The 24,155-nt window shown below is 40.8% G+C and overlaps 1 protein-coding gene across 3 annotated transcripts in view; it reads right to left on the bottom strand.

The window, feature by feature from the left end:
* KIAA0319L (KIAA0319 like) overlaps positions 1 to 24,155 on the bottom strand; it is a 94,907-nt gene that overhangs the window by 52,642 nt on the left and 18,110 nt on the right. For all 3 annotated transcript variants that reach the window (XM_029948819.1, XM_029948818.1, XM_029948820.1), the window contains exon 3: positions 10,139 to 10,668. In XM_029948819.1, coding sequence (XP_029804679.1) covers positions 10,139 to 10,668 — 530 coding nt within the window. The remainder of the gene's footprint in view (positions 1 to 10,138; positions 10,669 to 24,155) is intronic.

Raw genomic sequence — 24,155 nt, 5'->3', positions numbered from 1 at the left:
AGAAGAAGAGTTAGGAGAAAATATTTCTAAAATACAATAACAAAAGCAGGATCCATAAATTAAAAAACTGATAAACTAGACTAATCATCAAAATTAATATCTGCTCTTCAGAAGACACTAAGAGAATGAAAAGACAAGCCACAGATTGAGAGAATATTTATCTAATAAATGACATATATGCAGAATATATATGTAAGAGGACAACCCAACTTTTAAAATGGGGAAAACAATAAACACTTTACCAAAAAACATATAAATGGCAAATAAGTACATGAAAAGATGTTCAACATCAGTCATGAAGAAAATGCAAAGAAAAACCACAATGAGATACTGTTACACACCTATGACAATGTCTAAAACCATACAAAGTTTTGGGGAGAATGGGGAGCACCTAGAACTTTCAGACATTACAAATGGTAAAGTAAAATGAAAAACAGTTTGGTGGTTTCTTATAATATTAAATATGCACCTAAATATGATGCAGCTATTCCACTCCTAGGTATTTATCCAAGAGAAATTAAGGTGTATCCCCATACAAAGACTTGTACACAAATGTGCCTAACAGCTTTATCTGTAGCCAAAAATCTAGAAACAATTCAAATGTCCATCAACAGATGAACAGATAAATGATACATCCATAGAGTGGAACACTATTTACCAATTAAAGGGAACCAACTACACACCATATAGGATGTGACACGTACTACAGGGATGAATATCAAAACATGATGCTATGTGGAAGAAGCCAGACTCAAAAGACTACATAATGCATGGCTCTATTCACATGAAAAGTCCAGACAAGGAAAATTTATAGAGAGCAGATTAGTGGATACCCGGGACTGAAAATGGGAGTGGGGATAACACAAGGGAAGTTTTTGGGGTGACAGAAAAAATGCACAACTCTATGCTTAATAAAATCACTGAATTGTATGTTTACAAGGAATGAGTTTTATGGCACATACCTCAACAAAATTGTTAAAAAGGGGGAGTACATAATGTATGCTTCCATTTATATAAAAATTCTAGAAAATCTATAATGACCTTAGCAGATCAGTGGTTGCCTTGGGATAAGGGAGGTAGTAGGAAGGACAGATAAAGGGACAGGAGAAAACTTTGGGAGTAATGGATATGCTCATTGTCTTTTTTGTGGTGATGGCTTTATGGGTGTATTTCTGTTAAATCAAATTGTACACTTTAAATAATACCCAAACTGTACCTACAGTTTATGATATGTCAATTACACTTCAAGAAAGCTGTTTTTTAGACGTGTGGTATCCACAGAACAGCAAGCATTTAGTGTGGCTGAAGTGGAAAGCAGAGGAAATTCAGAAGAGCTGTTCAAATAACCAAAAATATATTTTTAATGGCAGCACAACTTCAACTTTCCCCTTATTAGACAGATTGCTTCCATTTTTTAATTACATAAACAGCATCTCATCATTGTATATGAAGCTCTTTCTTTAGGAATTGCTGCTTTATAATAGAGTCCCAGAAATAAGAGTATAAATATTTTTAAGCAAGGTAGACAGGTTTTTATTTTTAAAGAATTTGTTTGTTATTTATTATTATTAAATTTTAAACAAGCAGGAAGAGGAGATATGGAGCAAATTATTTTACTTCAGAAACTATGAAGCAATACTGAAAATTTGTAGAGGATGATATAGGGTTGAGACATGGATGAAATTCCCTTAGGCAATTTTTTTTCTGGCACTTGACAGAAATCATAAAAACCAACCTAATTCTGAACTAACCATAAGTCATATAATCATGCCCCGGCACATACACCTATTTCATCTTCAAAGAAGCTTTATTCAGAACGATGAGAGGCTTCTATTCACATTCTCTTTCGCCATTTCTCTCTTGCTCCTTCTACCACTTCTTCATTCTCCCTAGAATCTCCCCAGGCCCAGTTGGGGCTGCCTTCCCCTAATCAAACAAGCCAACCCCATGATTAATACCATAATTCAAGATGACCCGAAAAACCTCCACCACTGAGCGATTCGGTTTTGAGTACCAGGAGCCTGCAGGACCACACATGATGTTCACCCTTACCCAGGTCATAGCATCACAGTCCAGGTAAGGGGCCCTCCCTGGCAATACACATGCCACTCTGGTGACTACGTAATAAAAAAGAACGAATGGTTCCTAAAAATTGCACTTTCAACACATTTTGATTTGAGACACAATTGTATTAAAATAAAACAAAAACTATTAACAAAAATCCTACTAGAGGAAATACAGTGTCTTCCTACAATAAGCAAAGCCAGTGGGGTTTAAAGACATCCCAACCCAGTTCTCAGCAACTAAAGCTGAGGCTAGAGAACAGGGCAAAGTTTATTTTTGCAGCAGTTAGTTACAAAGTTATGTCTTCTCACAGTCTCCTTGGAGAAACTAAAACCACCATGAAGAGAGAAGGGGGCGGGATGACAAGGGTGTTGGCTAAGAGATGCTGGTTTTGAGATTTTTCTTCCCAAGGCTTAAGGTGTGCCAACTAGCAAGGCTCTATTAACCCTTCCACACCGAAACCTCCATCACTGCTTGCCTCCTAAGTTAACTTAGCACTAAGTAGCCAACAGGGTTACCTGGCTGGCTCAGTCAGTGGAGCATATGACTCTTGATCTCAGGGTTGTAGGTTCAAGCCCCATGTTAGGTGTAGAGATTACTTAAAAATAAAAATTAAAAACTCTTAAAGTAGCCAACAAACACATTTTAAAATTCACTTCATACATTAAAATAGATTAAAAAAGATAAGCGGATAAAAGAACCAGAAAACTTCGGAGATTAGAGGAGAAAGGGAGCAGTTAAGGTGGGGAGAGGAGGAATAAGGAAAGGGTATTCTAGTTCAGGCACTAATACTCTTAAGAAAGGAACAGTAGAATTGCAGGGATTTCTGCACACCCACACGCAACAAGGGCAAAGGCTGTCCAGTTTTTCTCTCAATGCAATAAGCCAGTAATGTAAGGTTGGGGGGGGGCACCATTTAGTGCATATGCGTGTGCACAGACAGTACTAGAAGGGCCTTGGTCACTGAGGGGTAGCAAAGTCATACAACTTATCCAGGCCAGAGGGCTGGAAGGGGGCCTGAAGCTAAACAATTTCTGGCAAAAGTTACTAGTCTGTCCGTTGCCCAGATGAAGGAGAATGAGAATCTGAGGGGAACCTAAGCCCTGAGGAATTCCAATTATGTCAGGAAATAAAGCCAGAAGAATAAATGAACCCTTGGCAAAAATTTCACAACCCTAAAGGATTAAAGGAAAGATTTTTTAAAAAATCATATCAAAGTTGGAGCACATGGGTGGCTCAGTCGGTTAAGCATCTGACTTCAGCTCAGGCCATGATCTCATGGTTAGGGAGTTCGAGCCCTGTGTTGGGCTCTGTGCTGACAACTCAGAGCCTGGAACCTGTTTCAGATTCTGTGTTTGCCTCCCTCTCTGCCCCTCCCCCACTCACCCTCTGTCTGTATCTCTCAAAAATAAGTAAACATTAAATTTTTAAAAAAACTAAATAAAAATCAAAACAAAGTGGCCAAGCAAAAAACCCTGAAAACCAAACCAAATCAAAACGTAGGACAAAAGGATACAGAACTACCCGGGTTTCGTACTTGGTTATGCAAGGCTCTCCCTCCGTCGCTGCCCACACCCCACACCTCTATCTGCTGGTAAGATGTAGAGTCAACACAAGAATTTTCCTCAGTCTAAAAGGCAGCAGAGAGGTGCCCAAAGGCTTGACTCATTTATCTTCTCAGACTTTTGTCCCACAGAAAGGCACTGGCTTATAGGGGATGAAATGCTGTTACTGGAAATAGGGAGATGGTGGTGGCATAGACAGGGGTGCCTCAGTTTTCCTGAAGTCAAACCTTCCATGTGGGGATACCTAACTTGACCTTCATTTCCTGGGCTCAGGGAGCACAAAGCTGGACTGGCAGCAATTAACTGCCAGTGGCTGAACTGCAATAAGCCTTCATGCTCCTCCGGCTGACAATTCAGAGGTACACCGCACAGAAAGGACACAGTACTTAAACCAAGCAGTACAGCCTCTCCTTCTTTAAGGTGCTAAAGGGGAATAAATTGGTGACATTCCTTTCCATTTTTGGATTTGCAAAAGGTCCACAATACTGCCTCTTAGATACAATATATGTATATCTCCAAAAGAATGAAGAATGCTACTAACAACCCAATGCTTTGCAGATCTGCAGCATTTCAGGCAAGACGAGAGCAATTTATGATACAATTTCTTACCACTTTGAATGCAGAGTTGCTTGACCTACCTTAGTGCCAACAGTACAAACTAGAAACTAGTGCTATTAGCCAGCCCTCCCTAATTAGAAGGAGAAGATATGCAGCATATACACATCCTTCCCTTTCCCCAGTGCATTAAGCAGAAGTTTAAGCTGCAAGTCCTCTCCTAAAAGAAATGCCTACCAGTTAATTATTCTGAATGCGCAAGGTGACTCTACCACCCTTCCAGAACTATCCATGGCCTCAAGCTCCTACGAATCGCATATAAAATCAGACATCATTTGTCTGGAACTGAAGACTTCACTTTGCCCTATTTTTTAACAATGCTTACAATTCTCAGCAAGTGATGCCAACCTATATAATGCCTCTGTGCAACACTGCACAAAGGCCCCCTCCCACTCTTGGGGCTCATAGTTCAATATTCCTCCCCCCATGTCCACCCACTCTCTGTTTTAGACCATAAAGCTCCAGATCCCATTCCTTAGCAGCACTTTATTGCCACTGTCCACTGCAGGTGAACAAGAAGAAAAAGTACTCCCCAGACAACACAACCCCAGTATCTTCCTTGCAAGGTACACCTGAATAATCTTAGGCCCAAATTTGAGCTTTTACCCTCTTCCAGGACACTGCCAGGCCTACAGCTACCATATTTCTCATTTTACTGATCACAATTATCTGGAAGAGTGCTGGAGCTGGCTCATCTGACCTGACTGTGCGCATCTCTTCCAACTCATGTTGGAAGTTCCAAAAATGGTCATGGTGACTGTATTTATACCATGGAAATTGACAATATCTACAACTCAGGGCTTGTTTTGGGGTTTTGGGGGGAGGGAGGGACCCAGTTCAACATTTACTACACCACAACAATTCCTCTCTTGTGAGACCTAACTTCCATTCCTTTCTACCAAAAATTCCATTTAATCACCTAGTATTTCTATTCCATGATCAAAAACCACCTAGAAGCCCAGTCATTTCATGTTTTATTCCCTATACCTCCTACAGGACAGCCTACATAATATGCAGGATACAGTGCAAAACAAAAATGTGGGGTGGGGTCCCTTATTCAAAAACTATTAAGAATTTCAAGACAATGACAGCAGCACAACAAACTGAGAACGGACTAAGTGTGTGGACCTGTACACTGCACAGGTCACATGCCCATAAAGTGGTCCTTGAGCTCCTATGCTTAACTGAGAGCGTGCCTCTCCCTAAGGACATTATCTCCCATGTATCTCTGCAATATGAGGGCTCCTTACTCTCCCATACTTCACGAGTGAAGGCAGGTATTTTATTCGCTCCCCTTCCCAATGCCTTTTGCAGACCTTTACTCTTCTACTTTTGTAAAGCCTCTCTCCTCTGCCATCTTACTGCAACTCAGTTCTTACCATACTGTCTTCTCCCAACTGCCTCACTACTCCTTCTGTTTGCTGAGGGCTTTGACAACTGGTTATCAAAACTCCTCTTTACCCCAAGTCCCTGGCCTAAACAGTAACAGGGTTAAGAGGACAAATTCTGGATAGAATCAGAGGGCCTGGGTTCAAGTCCTGGTACTTGACTAGCTAGTATTGCCTTGGCCATGTTCCTTAACCTCTCTTTTCCTGAGTTTCCTCATTTATAAAATAGAGATGGGTAACAGTATTTCATAGGAGTTGTGGTATGGACTCAAAGAGTCAAAGTATGTCAAGGGTTCAGAATGGTATCTGGTACATAGTAAGTGCTCACTCAGTAAACACTAGCTATTGCTGTCATCATCATTATCATCATAAAAGTCTATCTCAGTGTCTACAGGGATAACTCATGTAACATGTATTTTTAGCTTCCTGAGTTCTTTGAGCTCATCTCCAACAAACTACTCTACCCCAGCAACCCTCTTCCACAGCTACACCCTGGATCCTATAGTCACCAGAACTTCTCTACCTCCAAGATCTTAGATTTAAATATCCCATCCTTGGGGTGCTTGGGTGGCTCAGTCAGTTAAGCTGCCAACTCAATTTTGGCTCAGGTCATGATCTCACAGTCATGGGATCAAGCCCTGCATCAGGCTCTGTGCTAAGCATGATGCCTGCTTGGAATTTTCTCTCTCTCTCTTTCTCTGTCTCTCTCCTGCTTGCTCCCTCCTTCTCCCTCACTTTCTCCCTCTCCCTCTCTCTCTCTCAAAATAAATAAACTTAAAAACATATATCCCATCCTCTGATGACTACTTTTACAGGACACACATTTACTTTTGCCTCCTATATCTGTCTCTCATCATGGAAACCTCTAAAAGCCAAACTCCTCTGTCATATCTCTGTCAGTCAGGCCCTCTTATATTTGGCTCTTTTTCTATTTTCTTAATCCACTCTCTTGACAATAACCTCGATTTCCACACCCCTATTTCCTTCTGTACAAAACTGGCAAAGTTCCAATCTTGGGTAAATCAAACTATCAGCCTTTTCTTGACAGCGTTGCTGAGAGCTGCTGAGGAGACTCACACACCTGCAGAGATCAGTACCACTGTTATAAATTTGTAGTCTCTATCTTCAGTGCTACCAGCAGTCTATTTCCTTACCTGGTTGGCCTTCTCCCAGCCTTCATAATGGCTATTTCAGACCTTTACCACTGTCTCCAAACCTATGATTTTCCTGCCTACTAACTACCTATGCCCATTCTACCTACCTCCACATCTACTCTCAGCAAATGATCTACCCCATTTCAGAAAAACAGGCATGAGAGTCAAACTACACAATTTCCTTCTATTGAACCTATAACCCTACCTTTGCTACACCTATATTCACCTATTTCTTCCTTCCTATCATCATGAAGGAGATGTGTCTCCTCCTCCTTAAGGCTGATCTTGGTCCTCTGTGCTCTGGATTCAAACCCACTCGCTCTGTAAGGCACTAGTTCTCCTTGTGAGCCTCTCAGACCAGCAGCACTAGCACTCTCCAGGACTTGTAACAAATGCAACTTCTCAGGCCTCACTTTAGACCTATTAAATCAGAAACTCTGGAATTGAGGCCAAACTATTTTCAACAAGGCCTCCAGATGATTCTGATATGTGCTAAGGTTTGTGAACCACCATTTTAAGGAATTATTTGTTGTTTAAAAAAGGGGGGGAATTATTCATTGTTTATCCCCTTTCCTGTATTTTCAACCTCTTTCTCTAGTACAATGGTTCCCTTGCCTTGAAGAGCCTATTTGATTGCTCCATGTACATTCTTGCCTCTCTCCAATCTATTCACCACACAGCAACATATCTGACCAGGTTATCCCCTACTTAAAATTCTTTAATGACTTCTCACTGACCTGAAGAGAAAGACCAAAAGCTTAAGAAGGCCTCAAGGGTCTACACAGCTCCCAAGCCTCCTCTTTCACCTTTGGCTTTCTTTGTTGAACAAGACCAGCCTCTCTCAACTTCTTGATCTTGCCACACTCTAGGTCACCTAACAAACTTTGAAATTGTTAGCTCTCTGCCTGAAATACATCAAGTCTAAACTTAAACCTTCTTTAAAGTACCTAACCATACCCCTTATTCTCAATTAAGTCCCTGTTAGATGCTCTTCTAGCACTCTGCACTTATCTTCTTAAACCCATATCAAGTTATAATTATTTAATTATTATAAACATAATGTCTGTTGTCCTTGACAGTATAAGCTCCGTTGGGGGAGAAATTATGTCTATCTTGTTTACTATAATATCCCCAGTGCCTAGCTTAGTATACCTTGCACACAGAAAATGTGCAAAAAATATTTGCCAACTGACTGAGCCTTTGCATGCACTACGCCTATGTCCCCAGTGAAATCCTACACATCCTTCAAGAAATATATTAAGATGGCTACCAGAGGGAGGCAGGGGGATAGGCGAAATAGGTGAGGGGGATTAAGAGTACACTTAACTTGATGAGCACTTGATAATATATGGAACCATTGAATCACTATATTGTACACCTGAAACTACTGTAGTAACACTATATGTTAACTACACTGGAATTAAAAAAATTTTTTTAGTTTTTTTTTATTCTTTTTTTTTATATAATAGTTTGTCAAATTGGTTTCCATATAACACCCAGTGCTTCTCCCCACAAGTGCCCCCCTCCATAACTACCCTTCTCCCCTCCCCCTTCAGCCCTTGGTTCGTTTTCAGTATTCAATAGTCTCTCATGATTTGTGTCCCTCTCTCTCCCCAATTTTCTTTCCCCCTTCCCCTCCCTATATTCCTCTATTAGGTTTCTCCTGTTAGACCTATGAGTGCAAACATACGGTATCTGTCCTTCTCCGCCTGACTTATTTCACTTAGCATGACACCCTCGAGGTCCATCCACTTTGCTACAAATGGCCATATTTCATTCTTTCCCATTAAAATTTTTAAAGAGAGGATTATAATCTAGTGTAGGTAATAAAAGCTTAAGGAGAAAAAAGAAATAAAATATTAAACATTTCTGGGGCACCTGGGTGGCTCAGTTGGTTAAGTGTCTGACTTCTGCTCAGGTCATGATCTCATGGTTTATGGGTTCGAGCCCCGCGTTGGGCTCTGTGGTGACAGCCCAGAGCCTGGAGCCTGCTTCAGATTCTGTGTCTCCATCTCTCTCTGCCACTCCCCCACCCATGCTCTTTTTCTCTATGTTTCAATAATAAATAAATACCAAAAAAAAAATTTTTTTAAACACGCACATAATAAAAAAAAACAATAATAAATTAAACATTTCTGTGAAGTCTTCCCTTCACATACATACCACCTGCCTGTTCAGGTTAATCACTTCTTCTTTTCTGTTCCTACTATGTTGTGTATATAACTCTACTAATGCAATAATTACACACTATTATAAATACCCAACCTTTGGGTCTGAGTCTCCACTACGCTGTAAACTCCCTGAAGGCATGGACCACATCCTGCTCACCTTTCTATCCCTAGTGCTTAGCAAAGTACCTGACAGTGACAATAGATGTCTAATGTTTATGGGCGTATTAAACCTAAGACTATATCTCTAATATTGCACTGAAAGGTTTTTTCCTAATATTAAATCTGCATTTTAATCCTAGGTTTGTTATTCATTAGCTTCACAATCAAACTGTTTAACCTCACTGGGCCTCGGTTTCCTCACTAGTAAAACAGGGCTAATAATACCACCTTGGGAATATTGCTATGAAAATTAGACAAAATGACACTGTACGACAATTAGCACATATAGTGCCTGGCATGTAGTAGTTTCCCCACTCTGGCTTCAACCTGATAGAGACAACTAGGACAAAACAAATACAAAAATAAGTCACAGCAATCAAGGGAGGCTGAGCACAGAGTGAGTCACTCCTTTTAATCATTTGCCCAGGAAGATCAACAATGAAGCAGCACAACAAGCAGAATAAACTCTACTGGTGGTATCTCCCTTGGCTTGGTGAGAAGTCACCCCAGAGGCCTCTTAGTTAATGGCAACATCTGGTTCCCCAGCCCAGTAAGCCAGGTCTTAGTCTGTGATGCCAGGAATGGCTGTATCAGCCTGGAATAGAAACTACCCCATAAAGAAATGCATTTACACGTGGGAGATGGGGAAGAGGGAAGACAGTTTGAATGCAACCACGTCAATCAAGTGTTTTGCAATGTGGCAGAAAATTTGCGGAACTGTTGGTGAAGACAGATACCACACAACCGCACTTACCTATAGTCACGAACCAGCTTAGACTAGATAAAGAGCAGATTTCTGCTTTTACCAAACCAATGGTCAGACTTGTAAAGCAGTGAACATCTCTAAGGTCCAACTATGCTTGTGACATCTGGGCAGCACCCACAAAGATGACACCATGCAGCTTTATCCATATACTCCTCAGCACAGAGTGCTTCCCACAGGCACCGGCTCCACTGCTCAGGTGTGGCAAATGGGAAAGCAGATTTAACAGTCTGTCCGCTCCTTATCATAATACTCTTACCTCTGCAGTACCACTGGTATTCAGATCACCTCCTTCCTTGGAGTCATTCATCTGAGAATGCTGTGTCACTATACGTGTAGTTTCTTCTTCACTGGGACTCTCTCTCTTCCGAAGCTTCCTGATTAAGCTCTGCTGGTCACTTGAAGATACAGTGGGTCTGAGTGGAGCTCTGGGTGGACTCTGTCTCCTCCAAAATACCCTGCTCCAACCTATCCCCAGAATATTTGGTTCATCTTCTTCAGGTGGATAGCCCAAATCATCTGCAGTTTGGAATTTTTTAAAAAACACCAGCATGGAATTGGAAGAGTCTGTCCTAAAAGCCTGGCAGCTCTGGGGCTTGCTGCAGTCTGCCTGAATGCACATCCCTTCTAACCACCAAAAGGCATGGCAGGCAGAATCCTGGCAGCAAGCAGCCCAACACAACTGGAGAGAGGCGGTTCCTTCAAGAAGCCTGAGGTGATTTTCTCCCCCAGATCTCAGGCCAACTCCAAATTCTGTCTTCGCTTGCTGGCACCTGCTCTCACTGGCATCTAAAAACAAGGAATGAAAACATTTTAAAGTGTAATAAAAACACACTGCTGATCTGTAAAGTGTCCTGAACACCAATATTTAAGGCTATTTTGAACACTGGTTTTTAGGAGGGTAGGAAAGCTGTCTAGTAAGTGGGACAGAAGAAGCAAAACAGAGTGCTTTTTGACTCAGGATACTTTAGCTTATAGAAGTACTGTTCCACATTCATCAGTGGTTCCCCTTCTCAATGAGTCCTTTTTATACAGACCTTTCATACAGAACTCCAGTTCATGAAACAGAAAAAAAAAAAAAACAAGACAAACAAAATAGCTATTCTGGTGTAAGTGTATGGAGGGATGAAAGGGACCTTCCACTCATGTCCTAGCCTTTCTCAGGGACAGTGCAAGCACTATGGGGCCCAAAGAACAGGTAGCAGAACAGGATGGAATAGTCCTCCCATCCCCACCCACTGAACTGACAGCAGCACAAATGGAGTATTATTGACCTTTGACAGGTTACAGGTTCATCCATTTTCTAACCAACTGTTTGCCAGAGTCAGGTGGTTTTGCACATCACGGTATCAGCCAGAGCTGATCAGTAGTCAGATTACCAAAAAGTTTAAGTGTGAGAGGGATTCTGCTAGAATGAACTTTCTACTGACAGCCATGTCATGATAAGAAACAAAGGAAGAGAAGTACAACAGTGACCTACTGTGGTTAATATAAATAACGTGGTCCAAAATTCTGGCTACTGTTGCCTATGGATAAATTTTTGGGCTACTGAATTACTTTAGGCATGGCATTAATTCTCCTGAAATATTACTTCACTTCTGTTTTACTAGATGAAGTAAAGTCAAAACATGTTCTAAATGAAAGCTACTATACAGAGCTCATTTTAAAGTCTTAGTTACAGAGGCACCTGGGTGGCTCAGTCGGTTGAGCATCCGGCTTCGGTTCAGGTCATGATCTCATGGTTCGTGGGTTCAGGCCCCGTGTCGTATTCTGTGCTGACAGCTACCTCAAGGTCTGGAGCCTGCTTCAGATTCTGTACCTCCCTCTCTCTGTGACCCTCCCCTGCTCGCGCTGTCTCTGTCTCTCAAAAAAAAAAAAAAAGAAGACTGATAAAAAGTCTTAGTTACATAGGTATCTGTACCCAACTACGGTCAGGGTTATACAGGGCCAAAACTAGGGTGAGGCAAGACAGATGCCGCAGGCACACAAGACATAAGGAAGAATATATTCTAGAGTCATGTAAGTACAGAGTTGGCTTATCCAACCTTGAGAGTAAACACCTCCTTAAATGTTGTACCTTATGTGTTTCTTTCTTGACCCTAGCTCTGGCCCTGGGGTTAGAACACAAAATATCTTTTAAAATTACACACAGAAAATATGCACTAAAACCAAAACACTGAAGAGATGGATAATCATGTCTGCACATACACATAACTGAAAAAGGACTATAACTAACCAGAGCAACAATGTAATCATCAGCCAAAGTCGGGGAACCTAGGTGGCTCAGTCGGTTAAGTGGCCGACTCTTGGTTTCACCTCAGGTCACGATCCCAAAGTTCATGGGCTCAAGGCCCACGTTGGGCTCTGTGCTGAAGGTGCGGGGCCTGCTTGAGATTCTCTCTCTCCCTCTCTCTCTCTGCACCTCCCCTGCTCGTGCTATCTCTGTCTCTCTCAAAATAAATAAATAAACTTAAAAAAAAAAGTTAAATAAAAGGAATAATCAGCCAAAGCCAACTTGACTCCCAGGAAATACTTACTAAATGTCCAGCAGACTAAATGTGAACACTAGTCAACTGAGAGGTAAGAGGAAAATAAAGGCAGGCTTCTTGATGACTGAGCAGGCGCTATGGAAGCCAATCTGCCATTGTTCATTAAAAGAAAAGAGAGAGACATTGGCACAAACCTAACATCAGACAAGGCAATTTAGAAACCTAGAAAAAATAGAACTTCCTTAAGAAAAATGAAGAAATAGCAACTATGAAAAAAATGAAGCTACCCAGAGCTACAGAAATACCCCTCATATCCTCATCTACCTTCCCACACAGTAACCAATGGTATGAATCTTGGTAACAGCTATCTAAGTACACAGACTGTGTTGAAATCAATAAATTGTTACCTCAATAACTAATGTCGGTCACCTTTATATTAACTTTCCCTCATTCTTCTCAGAGTAATTCCCTCATATTTACCATGGTGAAGAGGTCCACATAGATGAAAATAACCTGCACTTTTCTGTAAGCCACTATTTCATTTAATTTTTAAAATGTCCCGTGACCTCCACTTTTGCCCCTGCGGGAGAAACTGCCATAGGACTTGCCCTCCCACCATGAGGAACTAGAACACTAGACAAAATATACAGAACAGTTGCTTTTAGACCATGAACAACAGGGGTGTGATCCCAGAGAGAAAGGAAACAAACAAGGTGAGCCCTGTGACCGCCAGAGCTTTCCTTTTTTTTTTTTTTTTTAATTTATAGTTTATTGTCAAGTTGGTTTCCATATAACACCTAGTACTCTTCCCCACAAGTGCCCTCCTCCATGACCATCACCCCCCCTTCTCCTTTCCCCCTCCCCCTTCAGCCCTCAGTTTGTTTTCAGTATCCAAGGGTCTCTCATGATTTGCCTCTCTCCCTCTCCTAACTCTTTTTCCCCCTTCCCCTCCCCATGGTCCTCTGTTAGGTTTCTCCTGTTAGACCTAAGAGTGAAAACATATGGTATCTGTCCTTTTCCGCCTGACTTATTTTGCTTAGCATGACCCCCTTGAGATCCATTCACATTGCTATGAATGGCCATATTTCATTCTTTCTCATTGTCATGTAGCATTCCATTGTATATATAAACCACATCTTCTTGATCCATTCATCAGTTGATGGACATTTAGGCTCTTTCCATGATTTGGCTATTGTTGAAAGTGCTGCTATGAACATTGGGGTACATGTGCCCCTATGCATCAGCACTTCTGTATCCCTGGGGTAAGTCCCCAGCAGTGCTATTGCTGGGTCATAAGGGAGTTCTACTGATAGTTTTTTGGGGAACCTCCACACTGTTTTCCAGAGTGGCTGCACCAGTTTACATTCCCATCAACAGTGTAGGAGGGTGGCCAGGGCTTTCTGTATGGCATCATGCTCCAGACGGTGGCACAGGGAAGGAGAGCCCAAGCAGACTAGGGCAGACTTGCTGCACTGAGGAAACAGAGTTTGAGGTGACTGTGATATATAGAATTTTGGAACAAACAACCAGAAAGGAGGAAGCTACACAGATAAAGAGCTCCTGATATCTGAATAATGGTCCCTTTTAATCTTTGACTGAATACTACTTTACCCCAAGTGTAGGTTGAGATGACATGAGGGAAATTGGAATATATTTTGAACTGAATGAAAATGAAAACATCTAAAAATTCATGGGATGCAGTTAATGCAGTGTTTAGAGGGAACATTTATAGTTTTAAATGCTTACTTTAGAAAATAAGAAGTCTAAAATAGATAATCTAGAGAAACACACAAGGAGAAGGCCATGTAACAACAGAGGCAGGGACTGTAGAGACACAGCTACAAGCCAAGGAACACCAATGACTGACACTAGAAGCCAAGAAGAGTTGAGGAAGGTTCTACCCAGAGTCTCAGAAGGAACAAACCCTTGATTTTGGACTTCTAGACTCCAGAACCATTGGTTTATCAGGATTTTCTGAAGAACAGCTAAGGAGACATAGGGCTCCAAGACTAGTAAGAGTCCATATCCAGGGATCTCTGACATTTAGACATGTGGCTGAACAGACTGAACAGAGACATGTGGATGCCAGTCAGTGGACATGTACAGGTATGTGATATTGGAAAACTATGGGAATCTGGTATCTGAGGGGCTTCTCTTTTTCAAACCAAAACTAAACAGCCAACTAGAGCAAGGGGTAGCCCTGGGTGGACGTATGAAAAGTTCTGCCAGGTGCCTGTACAGTCCAGGAGTACTGGTTTGAAACAAAGATGTCAGTCCTAAAGCAAAACGTTTCTGAAGGATCAGCTCCAGAGGAGTGAACATACAGTGTCATGATTGATAAAGGCCTGGAATGGAAGCACAGAAGCTCCATGGTAATGTGGGAAAGCCTTTAAATATATCCCTCCATTATCAGCCACCAGAAAACTTATACAGGTGAAATAACCCATCAATGTAAACAATGTAGGCTAGTGGGGCACCTGGGTGGCTCGGACTGGTTAAGTGTCCGACTCTTGATTTCGGCTCAGGTCATGTTGTTACGGTCCGTGAGTTCGAGACCTACACTGGGCTCTGTGCTGTTAGAGCAGAGCCCTGCTTGGGATTCTCTCTCTCTGCTCCTCCCCCACTCATGTTCTTGTTCTCTCTCTCTCTCTCTCTTTCTTTCTCAAAACAAGTAAAGTTTTAAAAAAAAGAATGTGGGATAACCTTTGAACAGCTCATTTCCTTTAACATTTTTTTTAGGCTTATTTATTTTGAGAGAGAGAGTGCAGGAGCAGAGGAGAAGCCAAGACAGAGAGGGAGAGAGAGAATCCCAAGCATGCTCCACGCTGTCAGTACAGAGTCCAATGCAGGGCTTGATCTCAGGAACCATGAGTTCATGACCTGAGCTGAAATCAGAAGTTGGATGCTTAATCAACTGAACCAGATGCCCTAGCTTGTTTCCTTTAAATCATCACAAAAGTCACATGAACAAGTAACCTTATTCTCAAGAAAGACTCAATAATTACCAACTATCAGAGAATCCATTCTAGAGAGAAACCCCATAAATGCAATGAATGTAGAAAAGCTTTCAAAAAGAGCTTTATCCTTTTATTTATTTATTTTTAAATTTTTTTTAATATTCTTTATTTATTTTTGAGAGACAGAGAGAGACAGTGCAAGCAGGGGAGGGTCAGAGAAAAAGGGAGATACAGGATCTGAAGCAGGATCCAGGTTCCGAGCTAGCTGTCAGCACAGAGCCTGATGCAGGGCTCGAACTCACCAGCCGTGAGATCATGACCTGAGCCGAAGCTGGATGCTTAACTGACTGAGCCACCGAGGCGCCCCAACTTTATCCTTTTAAAGTCATCAGAGAATTCATACTAGTCAGAAATCCTACACATATAAATATGACTGTGGGAAAAACCTTTGCTTAGAACTCAGCCCTTACTCATTCATTAGAATACATAGTGAAGAAGAGCCTTTTATTTTTTTAATTATTGGGGGAGGGGGAAGGGGAGGCATGGAGTGCAAGTGGGGAAGGGGCAGAGAGATGGTACAGAGGATCTGAAGCAGGCTCTATACTGACTGGCCGACAATAGTGAGCCTGATGTGGGACTCAAACTCACAAACCGTGAGATCATGACCTTAACTGAAGTTGGATGCTCAACCAAATGAGCCACCCAGGTACCCCAAGAAGAGCCTTTTAAATGCAGTGAATATAGGAAAGCTTTCAGGGATACTTTCATGAAGACACAACATCAGAAAATCCATACTAGTGAGAAACCATATTGGTGTAATGAATGTAGAGAAGCCTTTAGGCTTAGTCATCAAAGAATACATACTGGAGAGAAACCCTATCACCGAGATAAATGTGGAAAATCTTTCAGGTATATATCCTTTGCTGGAAATCTCACAATGAAAAGAAACTCTATTGGTGTAATGACTGTGGGAAAGTCTTTATGAAGAGCTTATTGGATATGAGAGAATTTGTACTGCACAAAAACCCTATCATTACAAGAAATAAGGGAAAGCTTTCAGACACAGTTTGGGCCTTGCTGAACATCAGAGAATCTATATGGAGGAAAACCTCAGGAATGTAATGAAAGTAAGAAGACTTTTCCCCAAAGTTCAGCCCTTAAACAACATAAGAAAAATTCATACCAAAGAAAGACCTATCAATTGTAGTTAGTGTGGCAAAGCATGCCAAGTTAATTCCTTCTGAGCATCGAAGAGGAGATTCAATAAATTACACATGTAATAAAAATATTCTGTGCACCACTATCCTGAAGAACCTCTCACATGTGACAATTTCATTACAGCATAGTTTGTACAGGTGAAATATCTGAAGAATCTAAATGTCTATCAATACAGATATGGTTACTCTAGAATGCTATGCAGCAACTGAAAACAATGCGGTAGGAATTCTATATACAGCAATAGAAATATTCCCGTGATACTTTAAATTTAAAAAGTTGTAGAAATCTATATATATTAGGCTTATATATTTTTTAAACGAAGCTTTTTTGTTTGTACATATATATTATACATATTCCAAATGATTTAGAGGAAAAAAAGGCCAAACTCTAAACAAAGAAAATTTTTTAGTCAATGATTTATGCTTTCATCATTAAAGCTAGAAGAGTAATTATACCCAAAATAAACTGAGAAAAGATAAAGATAAGAATAATCAATGAAATGAAAACAAATAAAAAACACAGAAAACCAACAAGATCAAATCTAGTTGTTTGGAAGATCAACAAAACTGAAAGCTCTAGTCTGACTGATGACAGGGGGAAAAAAAAAGCAGTCACAAATTAACAATATCAGGAATGAAAGAAAGGATATTACTACTGATTCAATAAACCAGAAGCAGCAAACTATGGCCCAAAGGCTACCTCTGGTTGCTGTCTATTATTGTAAATAAAGTTTTATTGGAACATAGTCACACTCCTTTATGTATATAATGTCTATGGCTGTTTTTGCTCCACAATGGCAGAGTTAAGTAGCTGCAACAGTTTTATCTTACCACTCACAAAGCCTAAAATGTTTACAATCTTGCTGTTTAAGAAAGTTTGCCAACCCCTGGTCCAAGAGAATATACTTTTGTTTTAACTATTAACTAATGAGTAGAGCCTAAATTTAGATGTTAACTTATAGAAGACTGGTAAGTTACAAATGATTTTGATTTTTACAGAGATGCAAATTGTTCCTGTCTAGTAAAAGATAACCTCAAAGGTTTAACTAAAAAGGCACCTTTTCTTCCCACCTAGCTATTATCCTTATTTCTTTATTCATTCATCCATTCAAAAAATATTACAACACATCTGTTTCATGCTAGGATTGCTTTGATGAAGCTTATAATTTAGATGAGGAAGATAATTAAACAGACCCAATAATGAATTAGGATTAAATTAGATTAAACAGACACAATAATGAATGCAGGATTGCAAACTAATGTAAGTGCTCTGAAGGAAAGAAATTTCACCCTTTACAGAAGAAAGGTAGCTAAGTTTGGAATTAACTGAACAGGTATACTATCGCATATGTGACGTGCTATCAAAGATATTCACTGTATATTGTCTGAAGTGAAAAAAATATTGGAAATAACATAAGCTTCTCAATATAGAACTGGTTAAATAAATTAAAGATGATCCATGCAGTTATGGGGATGAATAAAGCTACTCTCTATAGTACTAATATGCAATGATATCTAGGGGATGTTATGTAGAAAAAGAAAAGTTCAGAGCAGTGCATAGTATGCTACAATTTGTGTAGGGGGAGAAAGAATATACTGTTTATGCATATATATGCATAGACTATTTTTGAAAGAATATTCAAGAAGTTGGCATGATTGCTTTTAGTAGGGGAAATGAGGTAGCCTGAAATACTGAAGTGAGAGACTTGTTTGTTCACTAAATACCCTTTTTTGCCTTCTGAATTTGTACAATGTACATGTAATATCTTTTGAAAGATACATTTTAAAAATTTAAATAAACAGAAATTTCAATGGCTTCCCAGGGTTCTTAGAATGATAACCAAAATTCTTTGGTTTTTTTAATGTTTATTTATTTTTGAGAGAGTATGTGAGCAGGGTAGGGGCAGAGAGAGAGGGAAAGAGAGAAGCCCAAGTAGGCTCGACGCCATCAGTGCAGAACCAGGTAAAGGGCCTGAACCCACAAACCGTGAGATCATGACCTGAGCTGAAGCTGAGTTGGATGCTTAACCAAGTGAGCCACCTATGCGCTCCGATAACCACAGTTCTCAACATGACCTAAGAAGATCCTGTATGATCTAAACCATGCCTACCTTTCTGGCCCCAACTTGTAGCACGCTCTTCCTCTGTCATGTTCCAACTTCCCAGGCTTCTTTCATTCCTCAAATGGACTATGCTCCCTCTGCTAACAGGGCTTTGTGCATGCTGCACTCTCTAGTGGGAACTCTCGTCTCCCTTCTTTACCCAGTTAACTCCTCCCATGAGATCTCAGCATAGCCATCATTTTCTCAGAGAAGCCTCCACATGCCAGGTCAGGTCTCTCCACTTATACACTCTTTGGGCCCTGTTGCCCCTTTCCTTCAAAGCAATTATAACACTTATAAAATTACATTCTTTGTGTGATCATCTGTTCAATGTTTTCCCCTCCCCACCACACTGTAAGCTCTAGGATGACAGGACCATATCTGTTTTGGTTTTTTTTTTCTCTCTCACCACTGCATCTCCAATTCTAGCATGAGACTTGGCATATTACACTGCAGGTGCCCCAAAATATCTTTTTTTAAGTCTTTTTTTTTTTAATTCTTATTTATTTTTGAGAGTAAGAGAGAGAGAGACAGAGAGAGCGCGCGCGCGCGCGCGCACACACACACACACACACACACACACACACGTGAGTGGGGGAGGGGCATAGAGGGAGGGAAACACAGAATCTGAAACAGGTTCCATGCTCTGAGCTGTCAGCACAGAGCCCAATGCAGAGCTCAAACTCCCAAACCATGAGATCATGACCTGACCCGAAGTTGGAGGCTTAACCAACAGAGCCATCCAGGCTCGCCTCAAAATATCTTTTTGAATGAATGCACAAATAAATGCACATGTGAGTGCATGAAGTATTGAAAGAATCCATGAGCAAACTACCACGTGGCCTGATATCAGGTGGGTCAAATTAAAGACATCCAAGCTGATGACAAGACTTCAAAAAGAGATGAGGCCCATATGCCACAATAAATGAGGGGGGTGAATGATAGTTGGTAGATGAATAATGATTAGGGAAGGGTAGGAAGTGGTATAAACCTCAAAGAGCAGAATTTTTTCCCTGACACTGGAGGAGTACTGTTCAAGAAGTGACAGTGACGAATGATGAGGACATCAGTTCCACCTCCAAATGCAGGGGAACATGGGATATGGAAGAATGAGCAACCATCACCTGCAGGCTAGAGGGAAAACCATGTCTTTCTCCAAAAGAAAGCCAGATCTATCTAATGTCTTAACTCACAAGTTTCAGTATGAGAGGGTTTAATAACGCAACGGATTCTTATCACAGTTAAAAGGTTGTGAAGGGAGGGGAGATAAATGTGAACAAGTTGAAAAACATAAAGTTATATGGGAATGTCATGTCAGACTCACACAAATCACAACGGTTAGGCACTTTCTAGCAAGAAAAAAAGGAGAGGATGGAAAATCACGATGATGAACTGATGACGGGGTTCCTGCCTATCCATTCTTGGTACAAATGGTTAAAGCTATAAGACAAATCACAGAGGATATCTGAGGAATTTGGGGGAACAGATTTAGACTCAAAAGAAATAGTCAAGGACATTTATGGGAATTATAAGGTTGAAGGGAAAGCAGCAAAAAATTCTAATTCTCTGGTTGTTGTTAGCAACTCTGGTCAAATCCAGATCTTTGAAAGAAGAGGAGATAAAAGTGGGGGTGGAGGGAGGGAGCTATAAGACCGGTCTGCCCTGCAAAGGTCGTCTTTTGCTTCCATGGCTCCCTTAAAAATGTCACATAAGCTACACAACTATGTAGCAATATAAAAGAGGAACGTTTCATAACCCAAACACTCCCTCTGCTTTGTGAGGTGACCTGGGAGCCTGAGTTAGAGATCTCATCCATTAATCTGGGCTGGAGAGAACCTGTTCAGTAAGGGAAGGAATAACCTGGGGTTCCACACAGGATATTTCAGACTCTCTCTACCTCACCTGTACCTCTTGATTGCTGTATTCTTACAATTATTACTAAAGCTTAGTAATAGTGGCTAAGATCTCTGATTCATCTGAATCTTAACTGACAATTTGATCCTTTGTCTTAGCTCAAGGGAATAGAGCCTGCGAGATGACAAGTGGTCAAAAGCATTTAAGTCTTTGACAGTGACAGGAGTAAAAAAAAAAAAAAAAAACCGGGGGGGGTAGGTTTGGGGCAGGTTAAATGACATGAAATTGCTAAGAAATTAATCCCAGTCATGAGTGGAGGTACTCTGATCTCTCAGTTCACATGTTTACTTAGCAGGATTTTGACTGAGTTCTTTTTTATTAAATATTATTTATTGTTGTTCCATTATATGTTCAATAATAAAAATATGAGGGGAAAACAGTTCTTTTCCATCCATTCAGTGGGACATAATTCTTCCTCTTAGAGGGTTAAAAGACACGGGATCCAGATTCACCTCGAGATCAATCATTTACTATAATTTAATCTTTGGAAAGTAATTTAACCTCTCTAAGATTTAATTTTCATTGTTTTCATTGTTGTTACTCTTGAGAAAAAGAGTTCATCAGAGGAGGAAGCAGGAGAGCACTGGTAGAGTCAATATTGGATTCTAGAAGTAACTTGGATAAAAGGTAAGATGAAAATAAGCTCCAATTTTAGATCAGTTCCTCTCCTGCCCACGCTGCCATAGCCTGGCTCTGCTCCCAGGGCCTAAGCAAAAGCAATATTAAATCCTTACAAAAGAGGGCTTACATAGAACCTTAGACTGAAAACCTTTTGGGAAAGTCTGGAACTCATTGCTGGTAGGAGCATGTAGAAAGATTACCCAGGTGGAGAAGAGGAGGGCAGAGCCAATCCCTTTCCTTCTAAAGCCATAGCAAAGCAGAGAATACAGGGCTCCCATATGTATTACTTGGAGAACCCCCAAAATAGGAAGCTCTGGAACTAGCAATGCTTACATATTATTACTGCCTCTCAAAGTACAAAATTCTAATAAATCTAGCACAAAATCTAGACCAGGTTTCATAATTCCTAGCAGAGTGGAAAAGTCTATAGGAAAAAAAAATTAATACGAGAGGAAATTCATCAAATACTTTAGGAAGCTGTGAACAACTCTAGAAATACTTAGAGGCAATGCTTTTGCCTCTGGCATTTGTAATTCTCAGGTAACAAGCCTGACTATTCAAGCTAACTTGGAAACTTCAGAGTTTCCAAGACAGAGCTGGCAACCAAGAAGGAAGCAGATACACAATGTCCACTACTTTAGGAACCATACTGTTAAGGTCACTGCAGATTCATACTTTACCCAAATTCATCAAACTGTATCCCAAAGGACTGGCATGGTAGAAATGAGAGCAGAGAGAATGCTCTGCCAGCATTATTTAAAAAAAAAAAAAAAAAAAAAGAACATTTGGCAAATTATTCTCTCGAAGGGCAGAGGAAAACCAAGTTTCTGTGGATAATAATGCATGGTAAGAACATTATATAAGCAAAATTTGTACTTAGTTTTAATATTCATTGAAACTAAAATTTCACAGTTTTATAATATGGTCAAGAATCCATTCAAAGTTTTCCTTTGATGATTATACCTGTAATGAACTATTACCAAGCAGTAAAGCACCTAAATTTGGCAAAGTCCGTGACTGAACTATGTCTCCACACCAAATGTCTTCCTGTAGCTCTAATCAAAAGCATGCATTCTCTCAGAAGCAATAGGTCTCAGCCAAGATGGCTGCCATATGAAAAGGAGACAAACAGGCATATTATCAATCCCCAAAACAATGGACAGGAACTGTTCAAATACAAACCACCTCAGGGGGTACCCTCCACCTTCCTTTTGACTGTCAGCATGTCTGTCACCTGCACACCCACAGACAAACAAATACAAAAATGGTTCCAGTGACTCTCCACACCAGTTCTCTCCCATGGCAGGGTAGCATATTCAGAAAGCAAAGCAGAGGAGGTAACTAAATCCTCTCAAGGGCACAATCAGGTATTATGAAGTTTGGAAAAAGCCAGGCTAATAACCGGTGCCCTCTCTCCTCTTCAAAAGGGCAAACACTTTTTTCCTCAACTGCACACAGGTTAGATTGAAAGGTGGCAGCAGCCTCACAAAGCAGCCCTTTGAAAAGAAAATAATTACCATTCATTGCCTTTGCTGTGTGCCTAGCTTTGTTAAGAGCACAGTTTGTTAAATTTGTGGTGTAGGTGATTTGCTGAAACAAACTAACTGCTACACAAGAATCAATAGGCTTTGTGTCCATATTCTGACTCCCTTCCCTTGACAATATGCAACATTTCCATTTTCCCCAAGACCATTCTGGTCAAAGACAAACTCCCCGTGGAACTAGCTGCCCCAACAGATGTCTCACAGCCACTGTTCACATTAACTCCTGATTGTCTGCTAGATGGCAAACAAGCTTCCAGGGACTCGATCACAGAACCTGAGGCCTATAGGACTTCTCTAATTAAGAGTACTTGGAAGAGGGGACGCCTGGGTGGGTCCATAGGTTAAGCCTCGGACTTTGGCTCTGGTCATGATCTCATGGTTCGTGGTTTGGAGCCCTGTGTCAGGCTCTGTGTGGACAGCTCAGAGCCTGGATCCTGCTTCGGATTCTGTGTCTCCATCACTCTCTGCCCCTCCACCTGCTTGTTCTCTCTCTCTCTCAAAAATAACAAACATTTAAAAAAAAAAAAAAGAGTACTTGGAAGAGTAAGTCTCCTCCTATAAAGAAGCCTTGAGGGTACTGGATTGTGACGAACTCCTGAAGAGAAAAATCATAACACCTCCTTAGAAGATGGCAATATTTACAGGCAAAAGAAGAAGGAAAGGTTCTTTTAATCTTCCTACTTAAGGCAGAATATGGACACTTTAAAGAACCTATGAAAACCCCCTCATTTAATCTTGGTTTGATGAAAAAATACATTCAATCTCCAAGGTGAGGTTCATATAGAACTTTCTGGAAAACTGAGTTTAAAAAAACATTGTTTCCAAAAGAAAATCCCATATCAAGATCAATACCTTTACTCCATCTCACCCCATCTTCTGTCCCTCACCCCACGGGTTGAGGCTTTGGCCCCTGAAATAAAGACTGCTGGGGTTTGGGGGCGCCTGGGTGACTCAGTCGGTTAAGTGTCCGACTTCAGCTCAGGTCATGATCTCACGGTCTGTGAGTTCGAGCCTCGCGTCGGGCTCTGTGCTGACAGCTCAGAGCCCGGAGCCTGCTTCAGATTCTGTGTCTCCCTCTCTCTCTGACCCTCCCCACTTCACGCTCTGTCTCTCTCTGTCTCTGAAAAATGAATAAACCTTTAAAAAAAAAAAAGACTGCTGGGGTTTGAATTTCTATACAGTCAACTTACTAGCTGTGTCATCTTGGGTCCCATTTCTTGATTTCTTCTTAAGTAAAAATGGGAATGATGGAATGACAGTAACAGTACCTAAACTCACAGGGTTATTATAGATATAAAAGAAGGTAATCTATGTAAGTACTTAACACAATGCCTGGTGTATAGTTAAAGCTCAGTATATATTAGCCACCATTACTTCTCTTGTTACTATAGTGCATTTCAGAGCAGGTACCACTCCTTTTAGGAAGCCCTAC

This window comes from Suricata suricatta, chromosome 8 (genome assembly GCF_006229205.1).
Source record: "Suricata suricatta isolate VVHF042 chromosome 8, meerkat_22Aug2017_6uvM2_HiC, whole genome shotgun sequence".
Taxonomy (NCBI): domain Eukaryota; kingdom Metazoa; phylum Chordata; class Mammalia; order Carnivora; family Herpestidae; genus Suricata; species Suricata suricatta.
Note: the sequence above shows the minus strand (reverse complement) of the source record. Positions and strands in the feature narration are given on the sequence as shown.